This window comes from Kryptolebias marmoratus, linkage group LG15 (genome assembly GCF_001649575.2).
Source record: "Kryptolebias marmoratus isolate JLee-2015 linkage group LG15, ASM164957v2, whole genome shotgun sequence".
Classification (NCBI taxonomy): domain Eukaryota; kingdom Metazoa; phylum Chordata; class Actinopteri; order Cyprinodontiformes; family Rivulidae; genus Kryptolebias; species Kryptolebias marmoratus.
The window spans coordinates 26794235-26806981 of record NC_051444.1 but is presented as its reverse complement, the minus strand read 5'-3'; the positions used below and the strand labels follow the sequence as shown (position 1 = coordinate 26806981).

The following is a 12747-nucleotide window of genomic DNA, read 5'->3' as shown; positions in this document are numbered from 1 at the left end:
TATTATTGATTTTGCAGATGTCTGTATGGAGATTTATGAAATAAACAGAAAAAAAAGCATGAAATATTTCTGATTCTCAGCCCTCCCACCTATTTGTCATTACACTGACAAATACTTGTGGCAACTTTATGACCTCCTTCTGTGCTCAGGAGTCAGAATGAGGTAGAGCTCTGTGGCTGCAGGAAACCAACATATTGATTCCATTTGTCTTTGGGAAGGCAAGGCTCAGTGAGTGGGATTTATATAAAACACAAAGAAGGTTATTTGAAATAAAAATGACAGCTGAGGCCAGTGATTTCAATAATGTGGATCAGCTCATAAAGTCTGAATTTAGAACTAGGACATTTTAATTTGTTCTACTAAATATTGTGACTCAACCAAAGCTAATGTTTTTGTTTCCAGAGTTTTTTTTACTTCAGTGAATTTTAGTATAAACCATCAAAGTCAATTATTCGTACACACTGTGTATGAAAAATTATAATTGTGCAATGTTTTTTGAAAGTTTTGAAGACTTTTCAAGTATTACAAGTAGATTAAGTCAACTCATAGCTTCATGTTGGAGATGCTCTGTCGCTGAACTTTAACGTTTTAATGCAAGTTCTTCCTTTGTTTTAATATATACTCTATGAATGACACGCCATGTGTCAGAACCATGACGGAAAATAGAAAAGCTTTACAAGTTAAAAGCATGAACTGTGGCAATATGATTAATTACACGTCAGTTTCCGACAAATATAGACACGAGAGCTGTTAGCTCGAAAGACATGTAGAAAATGTAGAAAGTGAGAAACGTTGCTCACATGGGTTATATAAGGTCAGAAGAGCTTCATGAGCCACAGTCATGCAGGTTTTTGTTTTCATCAAAGTGAATCCAGACCCCTGCTTTGTGATGCCAAGGCTGCTACGAAATTACCACAGTTTATGAAGAGAGATATACAAATTAAACAGTTTCTTAGCATTTAAATATCTGGCATTTATTGAAGGAATGCATAGCTCTTACTGCTTTTTGTGCCAGAGTTTTAATCTAAGCTCACTTTATGTTGACTAATGGCAGCGTTATAGCCATTTGGGTTAAACAGAAAATTATGCTTGATTTCACTTAATACAGCGAGATTTTGTAAAATCTGTTAGTATGAGTTTACAGGTAGGCTTGACTGAAAGTGCATGGGCCACTGAATTAAACAAAACATGTAAAATTGTACAGTTTGGAGAAAAGTGGTTCCCAAAACTATTCAGCCTCTGACCCACAAAAAACCAGCAACACACAAGGGTTTATTTCCAGACAAATAATTTTATTTGAAAGCACTTGAAATATTTTGAAGTGATGCCAAGATCATTCATCATGATTTAAACAAATTAAAGCATTTTAAAATCCAAGATTTTGGATTAACTAAAGTCCTTGAATTTAAACTGAACAATATGTGAAGTTGCAACCTGTCACAAAAACTGACATTATTTCTTCAATTCTTTTCAAACGTTACCATGAAACTTTCAGCAAACTTTGTGTAATGAATGTACTACCTTATTCAGTGGATAAAATAAATATTCTCCAGTTATTTTTTTTTAAATAACTAAATATTCATAACCTTTACTCAGTCAAAAGTTTGAGTTTGTTACTGCACAAAGCAGCTAATTTTTGGTATATAGGTATTTGACCTAACAATTTATTAAGTGGTTTGAAAAAATTATTTGTGCCTATGGAAAAATGAAGAACAAAAATTAAATTTCACAGCTTTCTTGTAAATCAGAAGTAAAACATTAGATGGGTATATTTCTTGTACATCATTATTGGAGTGTCACAGAAATTCAACTCAGTAGCCAATAAAATGGGATTTTTGTGGGAATGATAATTTCTGAACCTACCTTTGGGATACACTGGTCTATAAGGATGTACATCAGCAATCCTCACAAACAATCAAGTCCAATTGGACCAACTGAACTGGCTTCATACATAGGAGCCATGTATAATATCAAATCTAAACCATATATTTAAAATCTATAATGTTCAGTTCAGTATATTTAGGGTTCAAAAATCAAAAACAATATTTACTTCAAATTTGTAGCCAGGTTATTTAATTGGTAGCTTAGAACCTACCCTAAAAAATAAAATGTAAGCCATTTGACTTGTAAAAAAGCATTTAAAACAACACTAATAACAAACAAAAAAACAAACAGTAACCATTAAGACAGTTCAAATTAAGACAGAGGTAGTGCTATGATGGCAGGACATACGTGATCTACTTATTTACAGTAGCACTGTGCAATATTTTGCTAACAGACAAGGTTGAGTCCAGCAGGTAATGCCAAAGTTTTAAGCAACAATCTCACCATCAAACCCTTGACCAATTAGCACATGTGTTGTGTTGTCAATGTCCCTCAGCTACTATCACACCAAATGTGAGCTTAATAGCTGTAAAACTGAAATAGGTCTAGTTATTTTTGTGGTTGTAAAGGCTGATTTGCTGTGGCAACCATCTTGAATCTAGTTTACTCTAAATACTATTTAGTTATGGATGTACATAATGATTACTTTCTGAATGTTTCATTAAAGTTCATTATCTGGTTCATGCGATATTTTGGTAAATGGCCTGCACTTGTATAGCGCTTTGTCTAGTCCAAGGACTCCAAAGCGTCTCACACTTCAATCAGTCAATCAGCCATTCATAATGGTAAACTACATTGTAGCCACAGCTGATTGACAGAGGTGAGGATGCCATTACACCACCATCACCAAGCCCTCTGACCACCACCAGTAGGCAAGGCAGGTGAAGTGTCTTGCCTAAGGACACAGCGGCTGAGACGGAAAAAGCAGCAAAACCCACCAGTTATGGGATGAACCCCTACCTCCTGAGCCACAGCCGCCCACATTATGCACTCAAACACACCCAGTCAAAAACATTATCGCCCATTTTTTACATTAAGTTGATAGGTAACAATGGGACATTATAAAAGATTAAAAGAGTAGCCCATATATCATCCTCATTAAGCTCAGACCATAATTTTATGAAAGAGAATGTTTAAAGCCAAAAATGGAGTTGAACACATAATTACATTAAATCTTAAGAGTCTAGCAATGTTTCCTAAAAAAATGATTAAAATTGTCCTTTGATGAAAGTTGCTTTAGACAGAAAAGCCCATGTGTACTTCCCTTGGGACAGTGTAGAGAAAACAAACATTTGGCAAAAAGATTCTGTCATCAAAGTTGTCATAAACAAGTGCCACTGCTGTTTGGTTAACACAACAGTGTGGCATCTGCATGCAGAATTGGGCTTACTGCTGGCGTTAAAATTAGCAGGCTGCTATCATAAATGTGCTCTACTGGCACTTTACAGTTGGCAGTACTTTCCCAGCATGCCAAGGGCCGTAACTCTAAAGACCAAGGCCATCAGAAATAGCACCACATAACTGAGCAGTTACCATAGCAGGACAATATGCATCAATAAAACAGTGGCTCTGCGCTGCCCTTTTAATGACATGCAGAGTGATTTTATGGCTGTCATACATTTTCTAACAGCCTTTTTATGTAACATTTTTACATCTCTATAACAAAATCATCCTGGGGCCAGACAGTGCTGGCTGTGCGCAGTAAAACGGACCATAAAGTTTTCTCCAGGTACAGACAGAGAGCCAGCAACAGTGTCCGGAGAAGGTTAAAATCTGTTGGATTCCATCATGTGGCATTGCATCTTATACCAGATGCCAAATAGACAGCATAATTGCTGTTTGAAAATTTAAATGATTAAATACAGCAACACATTAAAAACCCTCATAGGTATGTTGTCTTGAAAGATAGCATTCCTCAACTAAGGCCAAATAATAATCACAAAAACAATCTTGGATCTTAATCGACTTTAAATCATCAACATAAGATGACTTACAGCCACCTGTCATGCACATTTGTTTATTACTTTTTTTTGTAATCAAGCTAACAGTCAGTAGCAGGATTACTCATGTTTACCCAACCACATATCCATTTTGGTGTCTGTAACATGTTCCTCCAAAGGATGCTTAATATAGTTTCAGAGTCTTACCTTGGAGACATCTTAGACCCCATTAAACTAGACATTAACATCCAATCTGAGCAAGTGGATTGTATCTGGTTGGCACTAAATGAAGGTGTGAATGGCCTCAATGCACATTGAAAATGTCTTCACTCTGGACCCCTTTCATCTGCTTATGTTTGATAGTCTCAACGTAATTCAAACTCAGGCAGGCTGTAGGACCTCCGAGTGCACTGATGTAACCCCACACAATCAGCGGACCTGGATGTTTTGTGGGGAAAAAAGTTTGCTTCCGCCGGTACCGATTAAACAGCCATCCTTGGAAATACTCTGAAGATAAGGATTTTATTTGGTTAGTTTTTTTATGGCCAAAAGTTTAATGAACTCATTAGAATTATTCTCAGCTTTGTTGGGAATTTGTTAGAAAATTATGTACAAAGATGACAATCGATTTTCAAGCAGAGTGTTTATTATAGACATAATGAAAATTAGCAAGGAACATTTATAATTCCCTTTGTTTTTGTCACCCGCATATGAGTGAGTACCATGCCAAAGGTTCAGGTCTTTGCTATGTTGTCAGTTGCTGCACCTGACATTCAATTTCCTGTAAAGAAAAAAAAAAAAAAATTTTGGTCAGGCAACAAAAAATAGGATCTTGTATTTTAAAACCTTATGTGCCCTAACAATATTTGAGTAATCCCTGTGTTTATTTAATACCAAAGTTTTTTTAAACAACATTGGTCTAAATATGTTCCTTTTTATGAAAAATAAATAGTGCACACTTTTGGATTGCCTGATTTTAATCGTTGTTAGCAAACCTGTAAGCCTTGTAGCTTAGATAAAGCTGTCAAAAGGTGTCTATTATCATAAATGAACACATTTTTGAACAGTTTCTGCTACATATAAAATTTGTTTTGCCTTTGTGCTGTTTTTTTTTCCTGATATTATTGCACACCTCCTTTTGTGCATTCTAATTTATTGCTAGTCTAGAGTCCTGCACTTTATAATTACTTTTTCTGAATTGCCCCCCACCTTCAGCCTGGAAATACAGTAAGTACTTTACTGGACTAAATATTTAGCTATTTATTTATTTAACCACTGTGATCTCTGTTTTACAGGACGGGCAGACGTATTGCAGGAGGAGACCCTGTGACTGCAGCGACCCAGATGAAGACCTGTTCTGCTGTCCTAGCTGTGACAACAGGCCCAACACTCAGTGTCTGGATCAGAGTGGGCGCACGCTTTACCACAGCGGAGCAACTTGGCTGTACGGCTGCCAGCAGTGCCGCTGCGTGGTCTGTACACAGAAACAGCATATATACAGCAAACTCATACACATTCACTGGCAGGATAGGCTGTATGTGTTTTACAAACAGAAACAAAAGCAGTTTTTGAAACTGAATCCTTAGTTGTTTTCTAACTAAGCGGTTTAACCATGTTTGATAGAATAGAAACCACAGAATCTTCTTATCAATTTGAAGCTCAGAGCTGGGATGCCTGATATGTGTCCCTGATCTGCTGCTCAGCTGTGTTTGATAGATGAGATAATTACAAACTCTCAAATTCAAGATGTCACAACACATCAGCATGTGAGTTAGAACTGCACTGACAAACTAAACCAACGCACACAATAATATTTCTTTTTTAATTTCTTTTTTTTACATCACGGTCCGTGCTTCTGCAGGAGGGGGAGGTAGACTGCTGGCCTCTAGTTTGTCCTGCATTGACATGCGAGTACACGGCGGTGGCAGAGGGTGAGTGTTGCCCGCGCTGCGTCACAGACCCCTGCCTGGCTGACAACCTGTCGGACGACATCCGGCAGACGTGCACAGACCCCACAGGTGACACTCACCTCAGTGGGGACACATGGCACATGCCCAAGTCACCCTGCACTACCTGCAAGTGTAAGGTGAGTAAACAAGCAGCAGGCTTTTTTTTTTTTGGTAACACTTACCCCTAACAATGAAATTCTGCATATTTTTTTAACACTGATAGGGTATGTTTTAAATGAGATTTAGTTATATTATTACATGGTATATTTATCATTAATGGGATTATTGTTGTCCATATACAGTACACTGTCCACCTTTTATGTCAGTAAAAAAGCCAGGTAGTCAAACAGTCCCCTATGTGAAAATAAAAGGTAGTATCTCACTGGACTCCCATTGTTGAAGGCTTGTTGGCAACTCATACTTGACTCAATATTGTGAAAAAATTCATAAAATCTTTTATTGCAGTCTCACAAAATTCTGACTGTTTGCAACAAAGTGACTAGTAAGCAATGCAGCCATGTCTTTAGTGGCCAATTATTGAAAATTGCATCTTATTTATGTGTGCACGATTTGCAAAACTGTATTCCAGGCCATGCACATTGTTTTGTTGCCCAGCTCTGCCCACATTGGTTCCATATCTGCCAGTTTAGTACCCACCTTGGCAGCCTCCACATTCATGTTTTAATCTGAAACAAACATACGTAGATTTGGATAATTTTCTTAACAATTTTTATTTATCATTGATGTGGTTTTTTGTCCTGGGCATGCTTTCTGTTGGAGAATGGCTCTCATGCAGGTGTCAAAATACAGCTCTTATTTGGAACTGTGACAAGTTGGAGATGCCAAACACAAAATCAAGAAGGGTTAAAGACACCCGTGGCATCTCTGAATATTTTGAGAGAAAATTTGTCACGTAGGCTTTTTGCACATGTTGGAAATTTTAGCGACAAGGCTGCAAGCCTCTGCAACTCATAGACATAAATTGAGAAACCCAGCTAATGTTCTGAGACATTTTGGACATTTTAGTTTTGTTTGAATGGGTCTGAAATGCTGTTTGTCTGATGTAAAAATCAGTCTTGCATGTTGCAACTTTATGTAACCGTTTTCAGGTTTTGCCAAAAGAAAAGTCCGAACTTATTGGCATATGGGGAATTGTGCAATGCTTTGATTCCCCAAATCACTACAGCTGAGGAGAAAAATGTAAAAATAAGTATGAACCATAAAGCTAAAACAAACCACGAACCACAAAGGAGAATTTGACAGGTTGTAGTGAACCATAATTATCGTTTGAGTTTAAAACACATTATCCCAACTTGATCCTTTTAGCTCCACTTTTACAAAAACTGGTTTAAACTGTTTTCTAAGGGAATGGAACAATTAATCACTTGCTGTTCACATGCAAATTACTTTAAGCTTTTAAAGTACAGCAGTTCTTATTAACCCACTGATTTCAAAAGGGATAGTAGATTGTTGTGTCATATTTAACTACAGACTAATCTTCAAGTTTATTCTGTAAGTCAGATTGTGTGACAAGGCTTTGTTTGAAAGTGCAAACAATGTTATTAGGGCAAGTCGGAAATGATCTCAAATTAAAAAACTTACCAAAGAAGGCTTTTTGTGTTTGTTTTTTTAGGTTTCAAAACTGAAAGCAAATTAATGTCAAAACTCATAAAATAATAGAAGTGAATTGTTGAAAAAATGGGTCAGAAATTTTACTCTGTAAATGTTATCATTACTATCCTTATTTCAGGACCCAGACACTTTCTACCCTTGTCAGAAACAAAAACAAAGATTTGGTATTTTCTACACTAAACTTTTCTCTCGGCTGTGTTAAAGAACCCTGTGTCACAAATTGTACAAAATACAACATTAGATGTTCTCAGAAAACAAACTTTGAATTAAGGCATATAGATGTAGTGAAGACAACTTGCTAAAATTCGAACCTGGCATAAGAATAGGGAAGAAAGTGGATTTAAGTAAGTGAACGTGGCATAGTTGTTGGTGCCAGATGGACTGGTCTGAGTGTTTTAGAAATTGCTGATGTACTGTGATTTTCAGTGTGTGTGCAGCTGGTGGAGCTTTTGTCCTTCAACTGCAAGAACAAATGTTTGAGTCAGCCTCCAGAAAAAAATTCTATGTGAAGTTTTAAATGTGAAACATTTAAACACTGTTTTTGAATACATTCTGGGTTTCTGAGTAAAAGTATAGCAGGCTAGGCTTAAACTGATTACATTTTCAGCAAACACTAAATTTATGCATTATCTGCATTGAGATGATACAATCAACATGTTTAATATATTTCAACGTGCAATATTTAATGTTCTCTTTCTTGTCTTGTCACGCTGCTTCCTTCAGAACGGGAACGTTTGCTGCTCGGTAGATCTCGACTGCCTTCAGAACAACTAAAACTCTCCTCTTCTCCCATCACCTCGGGACTGTCACACTCTCTCCACCATCAGACAACCTTCTTTCTGGATTCATGGGACAGACTCGCACACACACATGTGCATGGCATTGTGTGCACAGAAAACGCGCACGCTGGACAGACATGGGTGTTGAAGCTGTGCTTTTGTGCCGCAACTCAAACGACAAACAGTGAGCGGGTGTGTGAGGGTGTGTGACTCAGGAGGGGCCTGAAGTCACGATCACTCTCACCACAGTCACTGTGTTGTGTATGTGTTCGATTTGATTTCACTTATTGTCTTGAGGTAACCTTTTTTGTGTCTCAAACCACAAACCAGAGACAAACAGCTGGCCACGTGTCGGGGTGCATCATCTGTTTGTACTGGCTCACCTAAAGTAAAATGTCACGAATGCATTCGTCTTAAATGATTTTGAATGTAAAGAATGTTGCTTTTAAACTAAGTGTGATCAGTTACCAGTTCAGCTTTAAGTTCTCTTTTTGGTGACATTTTCAGATTATGTTGCTGAGCTTGCTTCAACTTTGCTCTGACTAAAATAACACCTTTTAACATTTGTCTTTACGCCACATTATTTTATAATGTCAACAGTCGGACTGGCATGATTTACAGTGAACTGTGGACTACATTCTTCTTGGATTCTTCATTCTTCAGCTGCTCCTGATAGCAGTCGCAGCTGATGATTTGGATCAATCTCTTTCTGAGCTCTGCGTATCGTTCTGTCATGGCCATCACTTTTTTGTCTTCTTCCATCACCACACCCATGCATTGCCCTTTTCATCTTGCATGGCAGCTCCACTGAAATGAGAATCATGACAGTTGGAAAGAGAGAATTTCTTCAATAAAATAACTTTTTCATTACATCTATAGGTTTCTAGGTCTGTAGATACACATGGAAAGGTTGTGCTGACAATTTGAATCTGCTGATGGCAGGGATGTTGTATGTTTGTGCTCCAGTTGAAGTTGAGTGGACACTTGCAAAGTGTTCACTGGAAGCATTCGACTCCCTTCAGTCTAACGGTCTTTAAAATGCCAAACCCTAAATAAACCAGATTCTTCATAGTGTGCAGGCTCTGAAGTGGGACATACCTCTCCCGGGCCATTAACACTTCAGTCTTGAACAATCTCCCTCAGCATCACTGTTCTCTCTTTGATGAGGATGCCCACCAGATGCTTACATTTACAACAACTATCACATTTTATCAAAAGAGAGCAAAAGCAGCGCACAGTTGATTCCTGCAGGTCAGAACAAGCACCAGCCCAAGCTGTTGATTAAAACCGGCACGACTCGTGATGGCCTGGACTTTCTGCGTCTCCCGGGGCCCTTCTGCTCAGTGCCATATGGCACGCAGAATGACAGGGGGACAAAAAAATAGAAATCTGGAGAGAGTTGGGATAATTAAAGCCATGTCACGCAGCCTTGGATTTGAGTATGCCAGAAGGTCACCAAGTGCTGAATCTGTTTACAGACAGCCAGGCTTAATAAGGCAGAGTAGTCTAGTGATTCTCCTGCAACAGTTCACAACTCTGACACAGCATCGTTCTCCTGCTTCGGTTCTCTACTCCACACCTCTCTCCAGGATCCACAAGATTGTCTTAAAAGTGTAAATGTGCTCTCCTAAATGTCAGTGTTGTTGTTGCACCGTGTCAGTTTTTTTTTCCCACAAGACAAAGGGGGGAAAATGCGAAATAAGGTTTTTGTTGCACATGCTAAAAAAGCACGTTTTGTTGTACGGACTTTGAACATGAAGCAGTGACCTGATAGCAGCAAAAATCTGACTTGCAACATTCATCTTTATTTAAAAACCTTTTTTTTTCTGGCAGAAATAGACAAGTTATATTTCTTCTCAAAGCTGGTTCCAACTATCCTTTTTGGTTTGCTGCAGAACTGGTTTTCCTCCAGAGGAAATAATTTGCTGCTTCGGAACAAAAACAGATTACCCAACTTGAGTTAATGTCTCATAAAAAATAAATAAATTAAAGACAAGAATGGATAGCTTGCCGCCTTTCATGCCTGAGATTTAAACTAAGATCGACATATGCGATATCTTGCATGATCTGTTAGCCTGTGTTCTGACTGACTCCAGATGTTAATGCCAGAGTTTTAAACTAAAATGTTGTGCAATGTGTTGCATTTAAAGAATGTATTGCAGATGATGGGAAATTACTACCACTCCAAATTTAAGCTTGATACCTAAAACGTTGACTAAGTTATAGCCATTTTTGTGCTTTATATGGTCACTTGGCAGTGGCGGTCATCTTGAATTGAACTGACTCCAAAGGTTAATCAGTTGTAGATGTACATCCATTGATTACTGTCTGAAAGTTTTTATATAATCCATCCAGTGGTTCATGAAATGTTTTGCTAACAAACAGACAGATAGGGTTGATTTCAGTAGTTAATAGTAAAGTTTTACACACAGATTTTGTATAGCCAATTATTGCTCAGAGTTGAAGTTAGGAATCGGTCTCAGCTACTACCACCACAAATTTTAAATCAATACGTATAAAATCGGCAGAGTTACAGACATTTTTGTGTTTGCCAAAATTGCTTTGCTGTGGTGATTATCTCCATTTGGGTCACTCCAAAACCTTAGCAATTATACATGTACATCCAATCTTTACTTTAAAAAAATCATTAAAATCTATTTAGTGATTTATTAAATAATTTGACAATACACACAAACAAACACACACAGAGATACATGTAAAAAAAACTGTTCCATCTTTGTCTTTGGGCGATAAAAAAAAAACCTTTTATTATGTGAAAAGGAGGAAATAGATTAGTGTGATAAAAACAATGGCATTAGCTAAAATCAGGGTCAACACTGGAGTTTAGAACCTTAAATAACTACATGTGTTTTGCTTCACTGAGACAACTTCCTCCACCAGTTGTGCACCTTTAAGGGAAAAGTTGTGTGTTCTGCAGCTTTGATAGAGAACTGATGCATTTTACTCAGAACTGGAACTGGAACCAGTTTGAAGTGTGTCCTTAGTTTACAGAGATTTTACTTTACACTCATTGTCACCTCTTTCCCGCTGCTCATCTTTATTTATTAGCGTGCTTGTTTCGAATCCTAAACAAATACAGATCAAAATGAATATATTCCTTCATATTTTTGCAAAGGGAGCACTGTTTTTTTTTTAACAAACTGATGTGAAGGGAGCATGCAGAATGTCGCCCTTGTGCCATCTTTGTTTTCCCAACACTCATTTTTGTGTCCCACCAGCACGTTTCTCTCTGCACATAATGTCATAATTTCAATACATGTTGTCAAACTGAGTGTCCGTTGTGCATATCACACTCATGCAATGAAAAAAAAGGAACTTTGAATTGTTTTATTTATTGAATTTAACAGCAATCAGAAGGAAACATTTGTACAAAAGATCACATTAAAAAAGGTTGCTCTGTTGATTAATTTGATATGAATTATGACTACTGTACAACACTACTTGCAAGTCTGTGTGTAAATGTTTTACATACTGACAATATGAAAAAGAAATTATACAGTTTTTTAATATTCATTGTGTTTATGGATAATGTGTTAATTTTAGTGAAATTCTTTTCTTTTTGTGTATAAGTTAGCTGTAAATACTGTGTAAATGGAAGGGTACTGTAAAGAAAATAAGATTATGTGAATAATTCACACTAGCACAGTTCCTTAGGATCTGAGTGTCGTAAGATTATTAGGAAAGAAGCAACATTTGTATTGTTTTTACTATTTCTTTATTTTTGTATTCTTGCCTTAACCCCTTTAGTATCCATCATAGTTTCTTTTCATTGTTTTAGGATTTGATTTGTGCGTACTTCTGATTAATGTCCGTCACTAAAACTCAACAAATACAAACTTTGAAAGTCAAAATGAGTGAAAAATAGTTGTTGTTTTTTTTCAGGTATCTTTCTGAAAACAAGTTTATAAGGACTGTTCACTGCATTAACAAAATGCTTTTTTTTTTGTTTGTTTATTTATTTTTTTACTAAAGCATTTGTATGATCTGACCCACATAACTATAGACACATTGCTGAAAACAAACATTTGTCTTTTGTGTCAGTTGATGCTAGAAAGACATTGTGTTCCCTAATTATAATTTTTTTAAGACAAGAAGAAAGCAATTTCAGATCTAGCTCCTGATGTGTTGTTTTTCTGTAAAAACCTTGATGAAGAACTCTATTAATTTTACAAATTAGAGTGGCCAACATACTTTCACTCAACGGGTTAAGTGTCATTTGAAGACTGTGTCGTGATAAGAGTTTGCTGTAAACAAATTTTTCAGTTAATAAATATTTCAGTTGTTTAGTTTATCACTTTACTTGCTTTGAGTGTGGTGATGATGTTTGGGAGTTAAAAAAAAAGTTTGCTGCCTGACACGCCATACTTCTAGTTACTCCAAGACAGTGCTGAAAGTGGGCTGACACTTTAGAAAAAAATGTCCTTGCCACACCATCAACTCATAAATGCAAACCTTCATAAACCTGCTGGTGCAGCATCAGTATCTCTATATAAACAAATTATCCACAGAACCTTTGTACAAGATTTACTACTATCTTCCATT

General features: G+C 36.9%; 1 protein-coding gene across 1 annotated transcript in view; it reads left to right on the top strand.

Moving 5' to 3' along the window:
- The window catches only part of LOC108242109 (protein kinase C-binding protein NELL1), a 328852-nt gene extending 316348 nt beyond the window's left edge, over positions 1 to 12504 (top strand). Inside the window, exons 18-20 of the mRNA XM_037979812.1 lie at positions 5120 to 5296; positions 5686 to 5910; positions 8129 to 12504. Coding sequence (XP_037835740.1) covers positions 5120 to 5296; positions 5686 to 5910; positions 8129 to 8179 — 453 coding nt within the window. The 3' untranslated portion in view covers positions 8180 to 12504. The remainder of the gene's footprint in view (positions 1 to 5119; positions 5297 to 5685; positions 5911 to 8128) is intronic.
- The last annotated feature ends 243 nt before the right edge of the window (positions 12505 to 12747 follow it).